At 41.6% G+C, this 19,619-nt stretch overlaps 5 protein-coding genes across 8 annotated transcripts in view; 2 read left to right on the forward strand and 3 right to left on the reverse strand.

Annotated features, from left to right (window-relative positions):
- Window positions 1-10,322, forward strand: part of LOC108114346 — a 41,774-nt gene extending 31,452 nt beyond the window's left edge. For 3 of the 4 annotated variants that reach the window (XM_017225286.2, XM_017225287.2, XM_017225284.2), the window contains 15 exons: window positions 56-159; window positions 228-470; window positions 641-771; window positions 1,834-2,016; window positions 3,171-3,200; window positions 6,072-6,263; window positions 6,341-6,750; window positions 6,809-7,024; window positions 7,080-7,413; window positions 7,479-7,745; window positions 7,805-7,988; window positions 8,048-8,254; window positions 8,312-8,513; window positions 8,577-8,670; window positions 10,109-10,322. In XM_017225286.2, the coding sequence (XP_017080775.1) occupies window positions 56-159; window positions 228-470; window positions 641-771; window positions 1,834-2,016; window positions 3,171-3,200; window positions 6,072-6,263; window positions 6,341-6,750; window positions 6,809-7,024; window positions 7,080-7,413; window positions 7,479-7,745; window positions 7,805-7,988; window positions 8,048-8,254; window positions 8,312-8,513; window positions 8,577-8,670; window positions 10,109-10,138 (2,827 nt within the window). In that variant the 3' untranslated portion in view covers window positions 10,139-10,322. The remainder of the gene's footprint in view (window positions 1-55; window positions 160-227; window positions 471-640; window positions 772-1,833; window positions 2,017-3,170; window positions 3,201-6,071; window positions 6,264-6,340; window positions 6,751-6,808; window positions 7,025-7,079; window positions 7,414-7,478; window positions 7,746-7,804; window positions 7,989-8,047; window positions 8,255-8,311; window positions 8,514-8,576; window positions 8,671-10,108) is intronic. The other variant, XM_017225285.2, reaches the window with a different exon arrangement.
- A 650-nt stretch (window positions 10,323-10,972) lies between these two features.
- On the reverse strand, window positions 10,973-12,731 carry LOC108114348 (GDNF-inducible zinc finger protein 1). Its single transcript, XM_017225288.2, has 4 exons — window positions 12,380-12,731; window positions 11,798-12,323; window positions 11,346-11,726; window positions 10,973-11,291 (listed from the first exon to the last, which is right to left on the reverse strand). Exons 1-4 carry the CDS (start codon window positions 12,676-12,678, stop codon window positions 11,157-11,159), a joined length of 1,341 nt encoding a protein of 446 aa, XP_017080777.1. The 5' UTR covers window positions 12,679-12,731; the 3' UTR covers window positions 10,973-11,156.
- A 359-nt stretch (window positions 12,732-13,090) lies between these two features.
- Window positions 13,091-15,642, forward strand: LOC108114289 (COP9 signalosome complex subunit 3). Its single transcript, XM_017225191.1, has 9 exons — window positions 13,091-13,265; window positions 13,378-13,626; window positions 13,686-13,948; window positions 14,006-14,200; window positions 14,269-14,445; window positions 14,830-14,961; window positions 15,024-15,206; window positions 15,268-15,335; window positions 15,396-15,642. Exons 1-9 carry the CDS (start codon window positions 13,211-13,213, stop codon window positions 15,409-15,411), a joined length of 1,338 nt encoding a protein of 445 aa, XP_017080680.1. The 5' UTR covers window positions 13,091-13,210; the 3' UTR covers window positions 15,412-15,642.
- A 168-nt stretch (window positions 15,643-15,810) lies between these two features.
- Window positions 15,811-17,508, reverse strand: LOC108114294. The gene has a single exon (XM_017225195.2). The coding sequence runs from the start codon at window positions 16,346-16,348 to the stop codon at window positions 16,145-16,147; it is 204 nt and encodes a 67-aa protein (XP_017080684.1). The 5' UTR covers window positions 16,349-17,508; the 3' UTR covers window positions 15,811-16,144.
- An 84-nt stretch (window positions 17,509-17,592) lies between these two features.
- LOC108114290 lies at window positions 17,593-19,555 on the reverse strand. The gene is made up of 2 exons (XM_017225192.2): window positions 18,114-19,555; window positions 17,593-18,049 (listed from the first exon to the last, which is right to left on the reverse strand). The coding sequence occupies exons 1-2, from the start codon at window positions 18,520-18,522 to the stop codon at window positions 17,679-17,681; spliced, it is 780 nt and encodes a 259-aa protein (XP_017080681.1). The 5' UTR covers window positions 18,523-19,555; the 3' UTR covers window positions 17,593-17,678.
- Window positions 19,556-19,619: the final 64 nt, after the last annotated feature.

Raw genomic sequence — 19,619 nt, forward strand, 5'->3', positions numbered from 1 at the left:
GACCTACATAATTAACTGACCCCGTTTTATGTGTAAATATATATATCACCCACAGACTGGCAAGGGATCAGAGTGGCTATAACTTCGACTTTCGCATCAGATACAAAGTTTTGTCCAGGGACAGTTCGGTGACCCGCTACGGGGGCATTAAGCTGGCAGGTGCGTGCGACCGCAGGGATTCAAGTCCCTGTCCCTAATCCTCTCAACCGATTCCCTTTTCTTTTTAGAGTTGGCCCAGTGGCACAACCGCAGCAGCTTCCTCAATCAGCAGCAGCAGCAACAACAACAACAGCAGCAACAACCTGGAATCCTGGAGGATTTTACGAACTCCACTGTAGCCCGTTCGGACCGCTATGGCCAAGACTTCAGTCTGTTCAGTGCTTATGCCAATAACAAGACCTTCATGGCATCGCTGGAAAAGTCACTGGCCAAGGACGACCAGAACTATACGGAGCCCAAATACTATCTGGGTGAGTTATGTAGGGAAAACTAATTGAGTTTAATAACTATGGAGACTTTTTACCGCAGTTTAAGCTTCCAAAGACTGCTTCTAATTGATTATATTAATTTCCCTGGCTAAGTCTTTTCTTAATGACTCTTTAAATATTATTCATGTAACATCTGTTTCTCGCATTCGCAGGTGACCTCATTCCCGGAACTTACTGCTCCCGGATCTTCAGCGACTGCGACAAGAAACCCTGCCGCCTGCAGTCGCCCAACTTCCCCGGCATCTATCCGCGCAACCTCACCTGCTACTACGCAGTGCGACAGGTGAGCTAAGAACAATTAAAACGAAATTAAACCCCAGCCCAGCTAGTCTAATATTATGGCTCACAAGCCGTGCTGGGCCAAAAAGGTTAGACACCTCTCAGCAACACAGGCATTTGCGGGCATCCTGTTGGCTGTTGGGTCATAAAAATACAGCCAAAGCGTAAACCGCTCTGCCTTATTTTTATTCATGCCACAACAAAGTTCAAAAATCAAGAGAGGAGAGAAGCAACAAAAAAAAACCGAAAAATTAAATGGCAATTTACATTCCAAAATAGAATGGGCTTTTATTATAATTAACTGGAGGAGCAGAGCAGAGACTGCCTTCTAAAGCTGCCTTCCCAAGCTCTTTGGCATTTTTAATATGTCTGCTTTGGGCTTGGAGATTGCCGCCAGGACTCGTTGCCATTGGCAATCAACTGTTAAAGGCCTCACATGCTGTGAACGTCCTTTTAAAATTACAAATTGTTTACTGGCCCTCCTCCTGTCTTTATGCCATAGAATATAATGTGCATCTATATTCGGAAGTCACGTAGTTCAAAGTCATGGCCTGTGTGGATTATACAGGGGGATAGCTGAGCTTAGGAGGTATTCTAGCTGAAACAGGAAATTATATTATATTCTCTTTCAACAAAGATTTGGCATTTTAAATTAAGTCTTTTATCTACTTAAAATGTCGGAAAATATAAGTTTTCTACTCACTTCAATATAGTATGAGTAAGCCTAAAATTCTTTAAGTACAATGTATTCAAATTAAAATCAGAATAGCATTTGGCTTTCCCTAAACATCGAATAAATTACCTTCCTCATTTGAATGCTAACAAATACAATGTAAAACACAAAGATCAATCACCATTTACAAAAGCTGGCTTGGAAAATTCCGCAGAGCGAAGTTTGCGTAATTTAAATGCTCCAATTAATCCTCCCATTCCTGGTACTATGCCTCCTCCTTCTCCGCCAATTTCTATTCCTATTCCTTTGCCCACAAAAGGAATGGCACTGTCAAACAAAACATTCTGTGCGCTGCGGCTCATTAATTTGCATTTAATTCTCCTGTCCACACAGCACGACGTGCCCCATGGCAAACACGCCCTGATTCTAGTCAAACAGCCCAAGGGCAATCTGGTCTGGATTTCCACCCAGGAAACGGCCACCGTGAACAAAATGGCACCGCCACCGAGTGCCAGCGACAAGGATAAGAAATTCGAGCCGAGGCTGAAAACATGGAATGACTGCGATTACATTCAGGTAATTAAATCTGCCTTTAAATGCACTTTACTCCTCCGCTGTCTTTATATCTTCTCTATCTATCTGTATCTGTATCTGAGTATATCTCGCCTTTATCTTTATCTTTATCTCTATCTGTATCTGTAAATGTCCTTGCAATGAACTCCTCTGTGTGTTTGCATTTGCCAACTTTAACGAGAGATTCAGCATAAAAATTACTTCCTCCGTTGGCCAGTGGCCGGCGAAACATGGCTATGGAAAATGGGAAAATTCAACGGAGGGAAAGGGGTAGTGAAAAACTGTTGGAAAAACTGCGCAAAAAACGACAAATTGAAAAAGAAATGAGCAAAAATCTGAAATCAGTTGTTTGCACTCCCTTTTTTTTCGCACGCCTCTCCACCCTCCAGTGAATTTCCCCAACGAATTTCCACTGTCATTGCCCCGGCATTGTGTGTTCGCCTCCATATCCGATGTCCATGTCCTCGTCCGAGAATACCAGGACGAAGTCCTCCGTCCGACATTGCCTTGAGCACTCGATAGGCTTCTCTTGGCCAGTTGCGGGAAGTGTTAATTTCGTTGCCTTTCTTTTTGTTTGTCATCGCTGGTCGGAGTCTGGACTGGGAACTCGTACTGGAGTCCATAAAGTCCACAACTTAAAAGGGGGCAACTTTTGGATGAGCCCTTAATGAGCGTTGTGTATGCAGAATGGGGCATAAATGGGGGATAAGCCCCGGCACAAACGGGAAATATGAGGGATACGAAGTGTGGAAATAAGCTGGCGAAAGGGATATGCTTGAAAGGAACAGCTCTCCAAGAAGTAGGTTTTAATGATGGTACCTTAATTATATTAAAAATAAAAGAGGAACTAAAATGAGGATTTTAAGTTAAGGGGGAGATTTTTTTTATCTCTGCCAGAAAACTGTTAAATTAAAAGGGGAATTAATTGCTTTTTCCAGGATTATGTCCATTCAACACCCTTTAGAGAATAAATAGAAAAACGTGTTTATTTCCCCAAACTACGTGAGGATGTGACTTAAGGGGGTAGAATTTAAGAAGAAACTCTTAGTAACTTTCTCTTTTGAAAACCACTTAATTTCTCAAACTGCACCAAACTAGAATCCAATATATAAACAAGTAAATATATATAAAATGTATGTATATATTTTCTCCAATAGGAAAATGTAAAGCCCAAATGGAAATCCACGGTAATGCAAAACTAAAAACAGAACAAATTTCCTCGCTCAGTTCAATTCAATGCGATTCAATTCAGACTCATGTTGTCACAAATCAATTTTAGTCGTAGTTATAGTTAGTGAGCACTTGACCCTTGACACCCAACCACCCACCACACCCTCTCTCTCTATGTGTGTGTTCCCCCCTCACTATTAGCAACAATTATTTGCCATCTTTCGCTGTTCGAAAACAATTAATCAAGATTTATATGTATGCACTGGCCCCTTAGAACCCCCAGCAAACTAACAACAAATCATAATGATCTGGGTAAATCGACATCTATGGAATATCTATAGACTGGATAATATATTCATTAGCACACACGCGAGAGGGGAAGAATCTGTCATTGGATTTATATTAATGAACACTCGGCACGCACATCATAAATCGCACACAAAGGAGGAGGTTTGAGGTTCTCAGAACCCAGGACCATAGACCGAGGACATCAAGGACATTAGTGGACGAACGTGCCTGGGTCCCATGTAAATAATTGCCCCGGGCATTCATCATACAAAAGCAGAGAAGAGCAGAGAGGATGCCACTCCTGATGGATTTGCCACTTCCGGGCTCCATTCAGACCGTTTTAAGCTGATCTGCCACAGCGGTCAAAGACATTCCATCCCCTCATACCATCCTCAAACTCAAAATGGCAGAATGAGGAATCCCCACTAAAACGTTTTGACGATTTCCGTGTCGAGGAATGTTGCTTTTAGTTGCCCATTTAGTCATCAGCAACTTTTCAATTTCGCTTCGCAACAAAATCCCTTGGAAAAAGGGAGGTTGACCCCACATCTGCTCCCTCCTAGTAATTCTCCCATTAAATGCTCGTTGTGGCAGCAAGGCGTGCAAATCCCTTCCTCCTTTCGGACTCTCCTAACCCGTAGACCTAGCCTGGCTAACCCCTTTACTTTTTGCTTATTCAGTTGGAAAGCAATCCGCTCGGACGTTAGCGCCATTTGCAAGGATTGCAGGATCCTCTGCCTGCACTCTGCCTACAAATTGTCCTCGGCTTCCCATTTCCTACCTTCTATTTTTTCCACTTTTTGTCTCGCGCTCTTAAGCCAAAATGTCCAAAAGTGCTGGCCATTTTGGTGCGGCATGTGTGAATAATCGCCGGATGGCGAAAGCCCCGCATTCTGAGATCCATGAAGGGAATGGTGAAACTGGGCAAGGGTACGGGACACACATGGAAAAAATCCATTAAAATTCATTAAAATAAACTATCAATTTCGTATTTTTATATACATGATCAGAAATTGCCTATTCTGTGGCCATAAAAAAGAAACAGAATTTTATATTGTTTTTTCATTATGAATTGCAATGTTTCCCCAACGAGAACTACCCAATAATATTCCTGAAATAATAATGCTCATAAAATAATAATAGTTGGTTTCGGTTTTTTCTGTACCACTAAAAAGACACAGTCCAAAAGGGAAAATCTTTTTATAAATGTACGAGTATATCCCCCATCTGTGTCTCCACTAATTTGTACAAATGCCGCGCTTTCAATAAATTTGTGGTCACAAATTACCTGGACCACATTCACGGGTGTGCGGACTGTGCGGCTCCGGCCCCGGAATCTGGTCTGCGGTCTCTGGCATAGTTTAAATTTGCGGCCACCTGCACAAACAAGGGCGACCCGGAAACAGAAACCTCAGCTAAATTAATGCAAAAAGTCGCTGGCCACAAAACTAATTTGTCATGCGTTGGCCAAAGGTAGGAAATGCCCCATGGACAGGGACTCACTGCGGATGCCATTGGCCTCCCCCATGGACACCCACTACCTTTTTCGCAAGGCCAACTCAATTAAAATGCGCACAATTATGCGCCAAATGCCAAAGCCAGCAAAAACCGCACATAAATGAACATGTTTCGTTTATGGGAGGTAGAGTTCGGGTATTAAAATCATACCCAAGAGTTAGAAGTGGCTACTAAGTAACCACAAAGCACTGAATTTTCGTCTATAGCTTCGATACTCTAAGACCTCAAAAGCAACTAAGAATTAATAACTTTAGAACAACCAAAAACCAGACCAAAAACCCAACTGCAACTGTATGTGACCATCATTAGGGAATACATTTCTGTAAAAGGCCTTCCACCACAACCAAGTTCTGCAAGTATATTAAACGTAAACCGCATAAACATGTTTCATTCATTTAAAACAAACTTTAAATGAGCTTAAAATGTTCGACATTTAGTGGGCATCAAGTGCCGGACACATCAAAGCCATTGTGCTCAACTACTTAGACCTGCTTCGAGTCCTTATGAAATCCCCCTTTTACCCTTGACTAACACACCGCACCATTACTTTCCATCGTCCTGGGAAGCGGAATGTAACCAAAAATCACGTATACGTACAGTAGCCATTAAGTAATATGAGAGCCAGCTGCACTTTGGGTCCACTTCTTTACAGCAATTACCGTTCTTTCGCACTCAGTTCAACACAGACCCGCCCCCCTATATCGCCCCCCTTTTGGGCCACATTCGGCCTTTAGTTTCAATTACTACACTGAGAAAAAACTACAACATTACTGCCTCACATTGAGAACAATAAAGTTCCTTTTAATATGAAAACTTAAAAGAACATTAACTATTTTAATATTCAAAAAACCTAAAATCTACTTTTAACAAACACATCACAGAATTTTCGTTAAATTTAGGATTTGTTCTTTACTGTGTAGTTAGTTAGTGCCACCCACATGGTGATATCAACAAGCACCACCCACATTTGTCGCCCGACTCACTCATTTCGCTCTCTCCTCACCCACTCTTTTCTCCTTCTCTTTTCGCCCTTTTCTCTTTCTCTCTCTTTCCCCCCATCGATGTCCTTTCGCTACCCGCAGGACTACGTGACCGTATACGATGGCTATACCACACGTGACCCCATCATATTGAAGTTCTGCGGCGGTGGTCAGGCGGTGCCGGCGGCCGTTTCCAGCGGCCCGGAGCTTTTGGTCGAGTTCAGCACGTCGCCTTTTGGCACCTTCACCGGCACTTCGTCGCAGGTCCTGCCGCTCTACGGATTCCAGCTGGAGGTGAGTGGGTTACCACAGGCAGACCTCCAAGGGATTTACCAACACACTACTTGATTTTTTTGTTTTTGCCGCTACAGGTTGAAGTTCAATTCGTGGACATTCAGAGTCCCACGTACTCAAAAAACAAGAAACCCTGCGAGTTCTGGATTCGCGGAGCAGGACGTGGCATCCTCGAGAGCCCGAAGCACTCACTGGCACCGAATTCTACGTGCCTGTATCACCTACAAGGATTGGGTGTCTTCAAGACCTTTGACCACCTCAGTTTATCGCGAAGGACGAGCAGTCAGTCGGGGATGCATCAACCACTCTCCAGGTTCAAGGTGTGGATTTCCGTACTAAAGTTCAACTTGGATCCAGAGTTTGGCCAGATAGATGAAACTTCAGTGGGGGCCATTGGAGTACTCCAGACAAAGGAGGATTGCAGTGGAATGTTGCGGATCTGGGATGGTACTCTGAGAGATGCTCCTGTTTGCAAGGACTTGAACTGGTAGGTGTTTTATCTGAAATTGAGAAATCTGGGAATTTAAATTTATGATTTTTTGTAGTGCCAGCGAGACAACTAGCTATAATAATCTGGGTCACTATGCCCACAATTCCACTAGTGTGATTGCCAGATTCTGTCGGGGCACTATACCCCGCACCTGTGATCGTTCCAATATCAATGAGACCTACGCAAGACCCTGCACGATCTCTGAGAGCTATGTTTCCAGCAGCGATGCCATCACGCTTGAGCTGCGCAACACCGAATCTACAGTATTAAGGTGAGTTTTCCTCGGAAAAATATAAAACAAATCTTTTATAAGTTTTCTTTTATAGACCCCTGGACTTCAAGTTGAAGTACGAGTTCATTGACCTGCATCAGGATGGTTTGCCCTGGGGTGGTGGTGAACACGATTGCAATCGAAAGTTTCTCAGCAACATGATGGACCGCAAGGATCCTGCCATCTTCCGTAGTGTACGAAATATCTTCTTATTTGGAAGAGGAGGCACTAGGAACCTGAAATGTATCTACAAGTTCGAGGCACAGCGTGGAGAGAGGGTCAGAATCAAGATGAGGAAAGTGACAACCACCAATAGACCATGCTATTCCCGGGTGGATGAGGATATCAATCGATCGTTTTGCTATGGAGACACAAATGTCAGAATTGAGGTAGATATGATAGGCTACTTATATCTAAAATATTTCGATTACTTATAGCCTATCTTTAATTTAAGATCTTTGAGCGACCCTATCACGATTCTATTCTACTTCATCGAGGCTGCATGTGCAACTCCTCCAACCAATCCCACCTGCCTGTGGAGTACACTTCTACAAGTCGCGATGTGGAGGTGCACTTTATTGCCCAAAACATGACCACTTTAGATGATCCGGATACGGTCAACTTCGAAGGAATGTTCGAGTTTGTCAAGGCTCCGACCAGCTGCAAGGATGGACGTAGGAAATTCGGACCCAGTGGCACTATAGATATGACCTTTGGGGATGTAAGTAGATCCTTAAGATTTTAGGAAATGAAATAAGTTTATGTAATTTTCCCTTTCAGGTGGAGTGTCGCTCAAGACCCTGGCTGATTGAACCTTCTAATGGCAATAAGTTCTTATACGTCCGACTGAAGGCTATATTCTTGAGCAAACACAATCCCACGAAGACTTTGAACACGACTTATGTTCAGACAGATACTTGGAGATGTGAGACCAAGTCCAGAGCTGTGCTGACCACTTCAGAAGGTAGGTTACCACATTTTCATTAATAGTTTCTCCATTAAAATCCTACCTATACTCCTTAGGTCTAACCATTGTGGCCTGTCCACTGAGTCCGGACTCGAATGCCTACGAATTCGTGGAGATCTTTAGTTCTGGATGGAATGAAAGGCCCAACTTTGCGATTGTCAATCGATCCCGAGCTATCAGCGTAGAATTTCTGCGACCTGGCAATGGCGAGTACTCCTTTAATTGGATGGAATTGATTCCAAGACCAACGCTTAGCATGGCGGGTAAGTGGAATAATTAATCTTGATATAAATAGTATTTAAAATGATTAAATCTCTCAGAGGACTGCCAGTTTAAGTGTGCCGAACTGGGTGCCTGTGTGAATGCCAGTGTTTGGTGCGATGGTGTGGTCCATTGTCCTTCCGGAGATGATGAGACCTTCCTGCAGTGTTCGGCCCTAATGAAACTGCCTGCCGAGATCCTGGCCACCCTCTGCCTGATCTTTGTACTCTCGTGTTGTGCTTTTGCTGCCTTTGCCTACAAGTACGATACTTTTTTTTTAGTTCAATATTAAGAAACCTAATTATTTATTACAAATTTTAATAGGAAAATCAAACGAAAGCTGCGCGGCTCCTCGGTGCTGCAGACGCGACTCAAATCGCTCAGCTCGATGGACACGGCCGTTTTGGATGAAAAGGAGGTGATTTGCTGACAAAGCGACAATTCTGTACGTTACGTGGAGATCGACCGTGTGACCACGGTCTGATGCTCGACGGCCAATAACGTGCAGAATTGTGCCCCGGAACAGAAACCAGAATCGCTACCACAAGCCAACCAAGAAACAGAAACCACAATTACAACTGACGCGAATGCGAAACGCAACAATGAAACGATCAAAAAAAGAAAAGGCAAATCTTTTTCGAAATCAAAACCAAAACCAAAAACCAGAATCAAAATCAAAATCGTTCACATGTTTTTTAAACTGCATTTATATGATAGCGAATCCGCTACAGATCGCAGGATTTTGTTTGGATTCTATTTGTATTAATATCTATTTTATAGATCGCAAGACTCGGATGACTCGTATCCTTTTATTTTTAGTGTCGCGCAATTTTATAAGCAATTTTCTAGGCCTAGGGTTTTTTCGTATGTATTTTCGATATGATTTCCCAACACGACCCACAAAACCAAAACACACACACACACTGTACATACTAACGATTGCGTAACACTAAAGGACGAGGACCATAAATCGGACAGATCTGACCAGTTAAAACTTCCACTAGGTTCGTTACTTTGGTTCTTACAGAGTACTCATAGACCTATGTAGATACAACTGTTTCCTAATAGCCTTTAAGTGTATCGTACTATGCTAAAATCAAATCGACTAAATGAAGAGGATGGAAACGAGTTCAGATGAAGAAGGAGGTTAGTTTTTTCGGGGAATGTTTCAGAAACTCCCACAGCATTTATTATGCGGCGCACAAAAAACCAAAAAATAAAAAAAGAAACAAACAAAACAGAAGTAATGAAATCAAATAAAATAAATAGTAAAAAATCCAAAGGAGTAAGCGGATGAAAGGGAAATGATTAATCAACAATTCCAAGAGTAGATCGTAAGTGAAACATGTTTTACATTTTAAGATTGATGGATGATGCATCGTAAACGTAAATTAGTCGCCAGTGAGACGCAGTGGTTAGTCGAATATGTCAATACACATAGAAGCTAGATGAATTCGTTAGTTGTTTAATAGACGTTGTAGTGATCATGGATAATATCAGCATAATCAAAGCTAAAAATCAAGCCAACAATTTATAGGTATCTCGTCGTATTCAAAGTACTCAAAAAAAAAAAAAAAAAAAAAAGAAAACCCAGTCGAATCGAAGTCATTCAGTCAGCTCACGCCCATTGTTGTTAATGTTGTTGTCTCCAAAAAGTGCACAGTTCGCTTCATGCCACATCATCTAGCGCCTGCTCCCTCACCACCAAACCAAAACCAAAACCAAATCAGATCAATACCAAAACCAATCTTTGCATGGTTATCCTCGTATGTTGGCTCTTGGCTCAATGGCAGCTGACTTAATCGAATCCTTTTCTATTTTGTATTCTCTCTTTGAACAACCCTTTTGTGTCGAAGAAAAAACCCGTCGTTGAGACCAAGATCTAAGGCTCGGGGATCAAAGCAAAGCAAAATGCCCGGCCTGGCCAAAAAGGAGGGAGCAGGGATCAGGGACTCCGAAAAGACAACACAGCAGAGAGTGTGTGTGAAATCGGTCGAAGTATAACTTTTTTGTTGATACTCTTCTTCCTTTTTAAGAACTGTAAATAAAACAAATAGAAGCTGTATGATATTAACAATTTTACATTGAGCGTTTTATTTTCCATTAAGCTGTACGACTCAGTTGCACTCTCAAATAGTGAAAATGTTTTGATATTCGAATCAAACTCAGACAATAAAAGTTAAAATTTATTCTTTTGTAACTCGATGGTAACTTATTTCAATTACTATAGCGAACAAGAGGACAGGAGGTGCATGTTTTTAGGAGCAGCCAGATCACTTGCGATCAGCGATGTTATCCTGCTGCTGATTACATTCAAGCCTAAATAATTATATTAAACCAAACGTAAAGCTCAACTACTAAACTAATTAAATCAAATTAAATATTAAAAACTAAACAAGTTATTAGCGCAACTGCCCAAAATGAAAACAAATTGAAAACATTTCTGTCGTAACCTAGATTAAAGAGCGCTGATCTTGAAACCGAACTGAAACCGGATGATTATCGCCAGCAGAGTAGATTTTTAAATTTTAAATTAGTTTAAAGTAAAACGTAACTGATAATTAAAAATGGAACACGGTAAACCAGCATGACTAAATAATTCGAATGTTGCAAAAAAAAAAATCATATCAGATTCTAAAATGATATTAAAATTAAATGGAAAAACTGAACAACTTAATAAACAAGCATTTAAATCCCCAAAAACAAACTGCATGAGAACATTATTTTATACAAAACTCTTTACAGCGCATTGGACGTGCCCACATTTAACCAATTAAATTGTAAATAAATATATACATATAAATATACACACTTATAAATAAATAATAATCCATGGAACAATCCATTGGGGAAGTAAAGAAAAATAACAAAAATACTCACTACATATCGAGTAATTTTTAAATATTAATCCTTTAAATATGTGGGAAACTGAGTGTCCTCGGATGGTGGGGCTGGTATGGTTACGCCTCCCGTATCCACTGCTGGTTCATGGGGCAACGAATCCACGCTTTCCAAAGGCATAAAACAGTCAACTGATATCTAAAAAAAGACAAAGTTAAACATGAATTTTTCAGCTATATCAAGATTGCTCACCTCGCCATTCTTATCACCCAGCTTGCGAGGATACTTAAAGTCAGCGGCACGTGAGGCATCCATGGAATCTTCACAGTTAGTGATTAAGCCTTGTCGATGATCCTGTTTGTGCGCCTGTAATCGTTCAGCATTTATAGATGTAAAGCTGCAAAGATCACAACACAAATCTCTATAGGCTTCGGCATGATTCAAGCGCATGTGTCGCTTAAGAGCATTAGCCTGGATGCAAAGGTATTCGCATTGACTGCACTTCAGGCTACTCCTGGTATCCTGACTGTCATGGCGCTGGCGATGTTTGTGTAGGACACTGGGATCACGCGTGGAGAACTTGCACTCGCCGCACTGTAAGGGCTTTTCGCCCGTGTGCTGACGCATGTGGATCTATGGATATGGATTAAATAGTATTAATTATAAACACACCACTGTTTAGAATAAATCTAAAAACTACTTACTATTAAACTAGCCTTTCGCGCCGTTTTTTTGCCACAAACATTACAGATAAATGGCTTGATTTTGTTATGAACAGTTTTTACATGCTTTGACAGCGTTTTGCCATTGACGAACTTGCGATTGCAGATCTCACATGTCTTCTCTGCATAGTATTTGTTCTTCTTGGATGTTGGTGGAGGAAGTTCAGGTTGTGTGGGTATCACCGCGGATTGCTCCTTCAGTTTCCTTCTCCGCTGAACGGCGGCCAAGGAGCGGAGCACTCTAGGTCGCCACTTCTTGTGAACCTGCATGTGTCGCCACACAAGAGCGGATATAGGTGACTTATAGTTGCAGTCGAGGACGGGGCACTCCAGTAGATCCACATTGACCTTGTGAACTTTCCACAAGTGAGCCGAGCAACGCCGCCAGTTAGGAAGCTCCAGTCCACACTCACAGCAGGAGAAAACGGAGCCTTTGTGACAACTAGTGTGTAGCTCCATTTTAACAGCATCTTGGAACTTAAAGGGACAATCCTTGCCAAAGGAGCAACTTATATAAATTGAGAGTTAGAGAAGGAATTTCAATGATTTATTAATTATACTCACGTTTCCAGCATATTTGCCCTTAAAACCAGACGAAAGTCTTTAAAGGGAATAGGTTGCAGTTCAGTGGACGATGGTTCCAAGTCCTCCAATTGTTGTTCGATGATTTGTTTATCTTGAGAACTCTTGCCGGCTGCAGTTTGTTGTCTAGTTGATTTCTTCGGCGTTTTGTTTTTTCCGGTGGGCTCCGAAATAGGTTCGTAGCCGTGAAAATATACGAAGTGCCCTCGAAGATCCTCTTGGAGATCATATTGACGAAAACACAGGCTGCACACATAAACGATTCGTGGAGAATTGTCCATTTTAATTTTACATTTGATTTCAGTATTTTGTGATGAACAGCAACAACTTCATAACAAAGTGGTCATGTAGACATTAGGGATGACATTATTTTGATGTATAATATCGAAATTTGAACTTAGATTATTTTTAGATCAGTTTTAGTTCTCTTGTAGATATTTGTATATTGCACATATTCAAAATATATTGCAACCCGAATTGTAGTTTTATTTGCTTCGTAGATAAGATGTATTTAGCAAGCAATATCAAAAATTATAAATTTTATTTGAAAGCAACAAGTTGCATATTGACCTAAATGTTAAAGATTATACACAACTGAGCTGCTATAGATGGCGTGTTAGTAACCGCTGAATGTTAACAGAGCAGAAAGGCAATGTTGAATAACGATGGAATCTATCGATATTACTAAATGTCCCGAAATCGATAATATAGAAAATCATCGTTTTTATTCCAGTCAATTTTGTTATTTCGCGAAATTATTTTTCGCATTTTTGCAAATTAATAGGCCAAAAAGTAGTCTCGGAGTTACCTAAAATGGGCAGTGCGCTGGAAAACTATGTGAATCAGGTCCGCACGCTGAGCGCATCCGGTAAGTTGGACTACCGGCGATCCACGAACCGCAAAAAAACCGGACTCACCGCCGCCTTTGTTTTGATATTGATGTGCATTTTTTCTGAATCCCATGCCGGTTTTTATTCCAGGAAGCTATCGGGAGCTGGCCGAGGAGCTGCCGGAATCGTTATCGCTGCTCGCCCGCAACTGGATGATCCTAGACAACGTACTGGAGACCCTTGACATGCAGCAGCACACGCTGGGCGTGCTCTATGTGCTTCTTGCGAAGCTGCACAGTGCAACCACCGCAAATGCAGAGCCGGTGCAGCTTATCCAGCTGATGCGAGACTTTGTGCAGCGCAACAACGCGGAACAGCTGCGATTTGCAGTGTGCGCTTGTGAGTTGTAGTCCTTTTACACTTAAAGTACGTCAAATTAACTCCATCTCCACACACAGTTTATGAAACATGTCATCTGTTCAGCGAGTTTGTGGTCCAAAAGAACTTCAGCATCCTGGGTATACGCATCCTTTCACGCGCCATCGACCAGATTAGACAACTGGACACCCAGCTAACGCCAATCCATGCCGATCTCTGCCTGCTCAGCCTGAAAGCGAAAAACTTCAGTGTGGTGCTGCCTTATTTGGATACTGACATCACGGACATCTCCACCGTAGCCGCCGAGTGCAAGACACAGCAGCAGCAACAGTCTCAGCATGCGGTAATGAGAATTCCCATCCTCTCCAGAGCACGTAGAGCTCATAGTTTACTATTTTAGGATGCCAACAACGACGCCAAGTACTTTTTGCTGTACTACTACTATGGTGGCATGATCTACACGGCGGTTAAGAACTACGAGCGTGCTCTGTACTTTTTCGAAGTCTGCATCACCACTCCGGCCATGGCCATGTCGCACATCATGCTGGAGGCCTATAAAAAGTTTCTCATGGTTTCACTGATCGTCGAGGGCAAGGTGACTTTCCTAACAGATTGGCTCTATCCATATATCAGCATCCTAATCTTATAATCTGTCGGTTGCAGATAGCGTATATACCAAAAAACACACAGGTCATTGGTCGTTTCATGAAGCCGATGGCCAATCACTACCACGACCTGGTCAATGTGTACGCGAATTCGTCTAGCGAAGAGCTGCGCATCATCATACTCAAGTACAGTGAAGCATTTACGCGTGATAACAATATGGGATTGGCCAAGCAAGTAAGTTCAAGTGTCTTTAATGATAACGATAAGTAGACTACTTGAAAGTCTATTTGCCGAGTTAAATTTTAAGGTATTTCAGTTCAAATGTTTATTTATATACATTTAAAATATTTTCTTACTGAGAAAGATCAAAGAAAAACAAAGAAACGCGCAATATTTATGAAAAAATGTATTATAACACGTATATAGACTTTTTGAAGGTGGAACAGCTTCATATACCATACTTTTAATATCTTGTCGTTTTAAATAAAGAAAATATTTAAATTTATCCGGAAGTTCGGTCAAAGCTAAAATCAAATCATTTCCTGTGAAGTAAATTCAAGATTTTAGAATCTAAGGAAGAATCACTTACGAAAAATTTCTATATTTCGCCCAATTTAGGTAGCCACTTCCTTGTACAAGCGAAACATCCAGCGACTAACAAAAACCTTCTTGACCCTTTCCCTGAGCGATGTTGCCAGTCGTGTTCAGCTGTCCAGCGCAGTCGAAGCTGAGCGTTACATTCTCAACATGGTAAGCAAATGCTTCTGATTCTTAGAATACTTTAATTTTAACAATCTAATAATAAACTTCAGATAAAGTCGGGTGAAATTTATGCCAGCATCAATCAAAAGGACGGCATGGTGTTGTTCAAAGACGATCCAGAGAAATACAACTCACCGGACATGTTCCTTAACGTGCAAACGAACATAACTCATGTTCTGGATCAAGTTAGGCAGATCAACAAAATGGAAGAGGAGATAATATTAAATCCAATGGTATTTTTTGTTATTGATATAAAGGAATCTTTTATCTAACTGTGATAATTTATTTTTTTAGTATGTTAAAAAGGCTCTTGGCAGCCAGGATGATGACCTAACGTCGCAGCATCCAAAGACTTTCTCGGGGTGAGTTTATTTGATTACTAAATAATAACAAGTTGCTTATAACTATTACTTCATTTATAGCGATCCCACAGATTGATGATGCCACTGCCGCAGAACCACCAGCAGCCTGCTGCTATCATTTCTACGCTCATCAAATCCCCAACACCGTTTAACACATCTTGTCGCAGCTACGTGGCCCTGGGCCCGAAAGCTGAGGACTCACGTAGTCCGTACTCATCCAGCTACCATAACAACAAACTGCGCTCTAATTGCAAATTTATAGATGAACATGCTATTTTAAATAAACTATGTATAAATCTATGACTAAGTCAGAGGGGTTTCTTATCACGTTTTTGATTGACTCACAAATTATACGTCTCGATACTGCAACGATAAGGTTGTTGTGCCTTTTCTACGCATCGATCAGGCGACATTTACTGTCCCGACCAGTTAAGTGCTTTGTACTTGCCCCCAATCTACCTAAATTGCTGTTCAGTTATCGTCCAAGTTATTTTATTTTTACAATATCAATGTACATGTAACCTAACCTTAGGGCAAACACGAACAATTAATTGACTAGAGGACCAGCGCGTTAAGTGTAGTTAATTTCTATTCGTAAGCCTAGTTTCGCTTATTTATGTCTAATTGCTTTTATGTTTATAAATGGTATATCAACAGGCGTCTAGATTTTGTGGCTCGTGCGAGTGGGTGGCTTGCAGCTGTCGTTCCTCGTGCTTCGCTCCAATCGCCCGAACTAAAACCGGAGCTCCGACATCGGACTGAGATTCGAGATTCTCGCTTCTCTCATAGCCAGCTGCGCTGCACCCATCCTAACCGGTTTTCATGGCGTCTAGTCCCATGATGGTGGTCTTCAGCGGCTGTGCGGTGGAAATCGGAACCGTTGATACCTCTGTGTTGAGACTTCGATATAGCTTGTGAACCACATTGACCAATATGAAGGACAAAATCAGCACCAGCAGCGACATAAAGACGTAGGCCAATACAAGCGGTGTGTCCGAAATGGGATCCAGCATGATGATCGCTTTGTGCTTATAAAAATATATTTATCGGGTGTACGTATATGTGTGTTTTTGAAATTTGTTGTGACTTTGTACTCGCTTCTCCACGTTAAGAATTGTGGATGAGTGTGTAGTCCAGACAGCTAAGGTTCAGGTAAAGAGACGGGTCGAAACGCGTATGTTAATTAGCCACTCGAGCATATATAGCATGTATATGATATTCTGGAATTGTGACCGCGTCGGCGTTTCGTGTGTACGTCGCTTGACACCTGCCCGAGAACTGAATCGAGCCGAGAGCGTTAAATGAATGGAACTTTGCTTGGCATTACGTATACGCTTCGTTGCCAGACTGTTGCCGCCGCTGTAGATGTTGTTATTTGTTGTGCTTCCAGTTTTTGTTGTTGTTTCGTTTTCGTTTTGATAAGCTTCTTGTGCAATAGAATCTGTAACTTGGTCTGAGATTAGAAAAAGTTTTTCCAGTTTGGAGTTCCTATCGATTGGGAGGAACCGCTTTTCTCATCTGGCAACTTTTTTGGGGGACCCGCTTTATAAATATAACTCATGGAGAAATTCCAGTCGCATTCATATTCGCTTGGCAATCAAATCAACAGCGCTGCCTTCTTAATTGGCCGCGTCAATAAAGAATGAAATGGCGTCAAACAAAATGCTTGGGGTCTCTTATGGTGGCGAGATCTGTATGGGGGTCTAGTGATTTCGGGAATTACGGGCAATAGCCGAGCTAACTACCCGCCATGAAGAGGTTTTTTTTTATCTATTGATAACAAATACCATAGTCAGTATGATAAGCTTAAAGACCACGGGCCGCACTAATTAAGATTGCGGAACATGGGCGTAGTCATAAATTAAAATATATTACAAAAATTTAAACTTAGAATTCAGAGTTCAGTGTCTACTTTTTACCACCAAATATTTTAATATAACGTGACTAACAACTAATCCGCTGTAGATTGTAGATTTGTTCCAGTTTCTAAGATGTCTAATAATCTTAGGAATGTTTATTTTTGTTATTTTTATACCTAACCCTTAAGATTTTCTTTATATAGAAAAGAAAATCCAGAATAAAGCAAATAGAAATAACTTCTATTCAGGAAAGGGTTCACCTAAGCCTCTGCTTGGGTACATACGCACGCCACTGTTCCATTGACTTTCACCTTCGTTGTCACGCGATTTCCATAAACTGGCGTGTTGAGCTCACCCGACCCACTGACCAACCCATTGACCTTGGAGCTTCCACCCCATTGATCTTTGTATACAATTTAATAAAACAAGTTATACCACATTAAAGCAGTAGATTACAGATGACCTATAACCACCTATACAAGAGTTATTCTGCCGCACGGGAATTCCTTCGCGTGGTAATAGGCCGGCAGGCGGCGGAGTTATCCGTACACTGGGCATCCTGGTTATCCCTGGCCTCCTGGATTACGTCGTCCAGTGTCAATAGGATCCGGCTATCCGGTCTTGGTTCCGGTCGCCTTTGATTGCACTTCAGCATTACTTTGAGTCGCGGGATCTTGGTGAGATGTTCATAGAACCGGACTATGTGAATGGAGCCCGAAGGCCTTGGTTCTGCGGCAGCACATACCGGCTCCTCCCGGCAGTTACACATGAAACTGACAGCCTTCCAGCTGGAATTAATATCAAACTCGACGCTGACCAGGTAGCACGGCTCCAGGGAGAGCACAATACGCAGGACTATGGGAGAAGAACCCTGGAGGAAGAGCTGTCCAAGTAAAAGCCTCACTGGAGCAGAACTTACCCGAGGAGTCCAGGACCTGAGATCGGTTCTGGATCCAAATAGAGCGTAAGCTTGGCTGATTGGAGCGCGGATTCCGGAGCGAACTGTCGAGGTATTCCCGCATGGTCATCGCATGATTGGAGTGACGCAAGCCGAGGTGCTGTGAATTTCCTGGCAAAGCGGCCAGGGGCAGGTTGTCGTACACAGAGACGTATATCTTGTGGCTTATATAGATCACCACGAAACAGAGGATAACGATGAGAAGTCCAATTAGCAGGTAAGTGAATAGTGTGGGTATAAAGAAGATTACGTCCAGAAACATGGGGTCGCTGATCCGGAAGTGCTTGCTCACTGACAGGATACGCAAATCTACAAAGAGGGCTTGGATAATCCATGGGAGGAGCTTCAGTTCACTTGATTTTTGCAACATCTATGTAAATGTATTTATTTCTTAGTTTCTTTTTTGTATTTTTTTTTGTTCATTTTTTCTTGTTTGGTTGTCAGTTTGTTTGTTTTTTTTTTATAGATTTCTGCCTTTGTTTTTTTTTACATACGATTTTACATTGATAATATTATGCTTGTAAGTTTAATTGTATTCCACTCGATCTCCATATATATCTCCACTGCCTGCATTTCGGTTTAAAGTTAAAGTTTTTGCATGCCCTTCTTATTTGTTTTGCCATTTTTTGTTTCTAACCCGCCGGCGGGTTCCATCGACGCCCATATGTAGGCGTGGTCTGCACACGGCACAGACCCCTTAAAAATGTCCTAGGCTCAACCTTTTGCATTTTGCTCATTTACTAACAGCGTGTCATAGCTCAAAATGTCAATGCAAATCTGTACTCTGTAAAATTGTCAAAATTTTAGCTTTTGTTTTTTCTTTACTCTTCGCGTAAGTGCATTTCAAAATCGCTGTTTTTTTTGAGTTATGACTTTCTTCAAGTAAATTTGCGGTTTGGCTGTGATAGTGGGTGGATGAGTATGTGTGTGCTTGTGTGTGTGTGTGATGTAGCAACAGCTAAAGATAATGCTTGATGATCTATCGAGCAGATATAAGCTTTACAAATATATACACACAAATTGTTTTGTTGGCTGCTTGTTTGTTTGTTGTTTTTCTGAGTGTTGTAAATGCAACTTCTCGTTTGGGTAATATTCTTTAGTTCACACAGATACACACGCACACTCACCCAGCACACGCACACACTCGCCCACACCCAGAATCTGCGTTTTGACATATTTCAAAATTCTTGTAAAGTCATCTTCTCGTCAGCTGGCAGTTGTTGGAAATGCCTAGTACATTAGTTTCGAAACTACAGAGGTATTCCATGAAATTCATATTGCACTTTCAGCGAAATGGCTTAAATTTGATTTTTAAATCTGAAAAACTCATAAAACTCATTCATTTTGCATTTCCATTACATGATTTACAAACGGGAATACCTCTAGTATTACAGCTTAGACTAGGCATTTGCTGTGCTCAAGCTTAAATTAGTTATTTAAGAAATCATAAAACTAGGTTAAGTTTAC

Source organism: Drosophila eugracilis, unplaced genomic scaffold (genome assembly GCF_018153835.1).
Source record: "Drosophila eugracilis isolate 14026-0451.02 unplaced genomic scaffold, ASM1815383v1 contig_2154, whole genome shotgun sequence".
NCBI lineage: Eukaryota > Metazoa > Arthropoda > Insecta > Diptera > Drosophilidae > Drosophila > Drosophila eugracilis.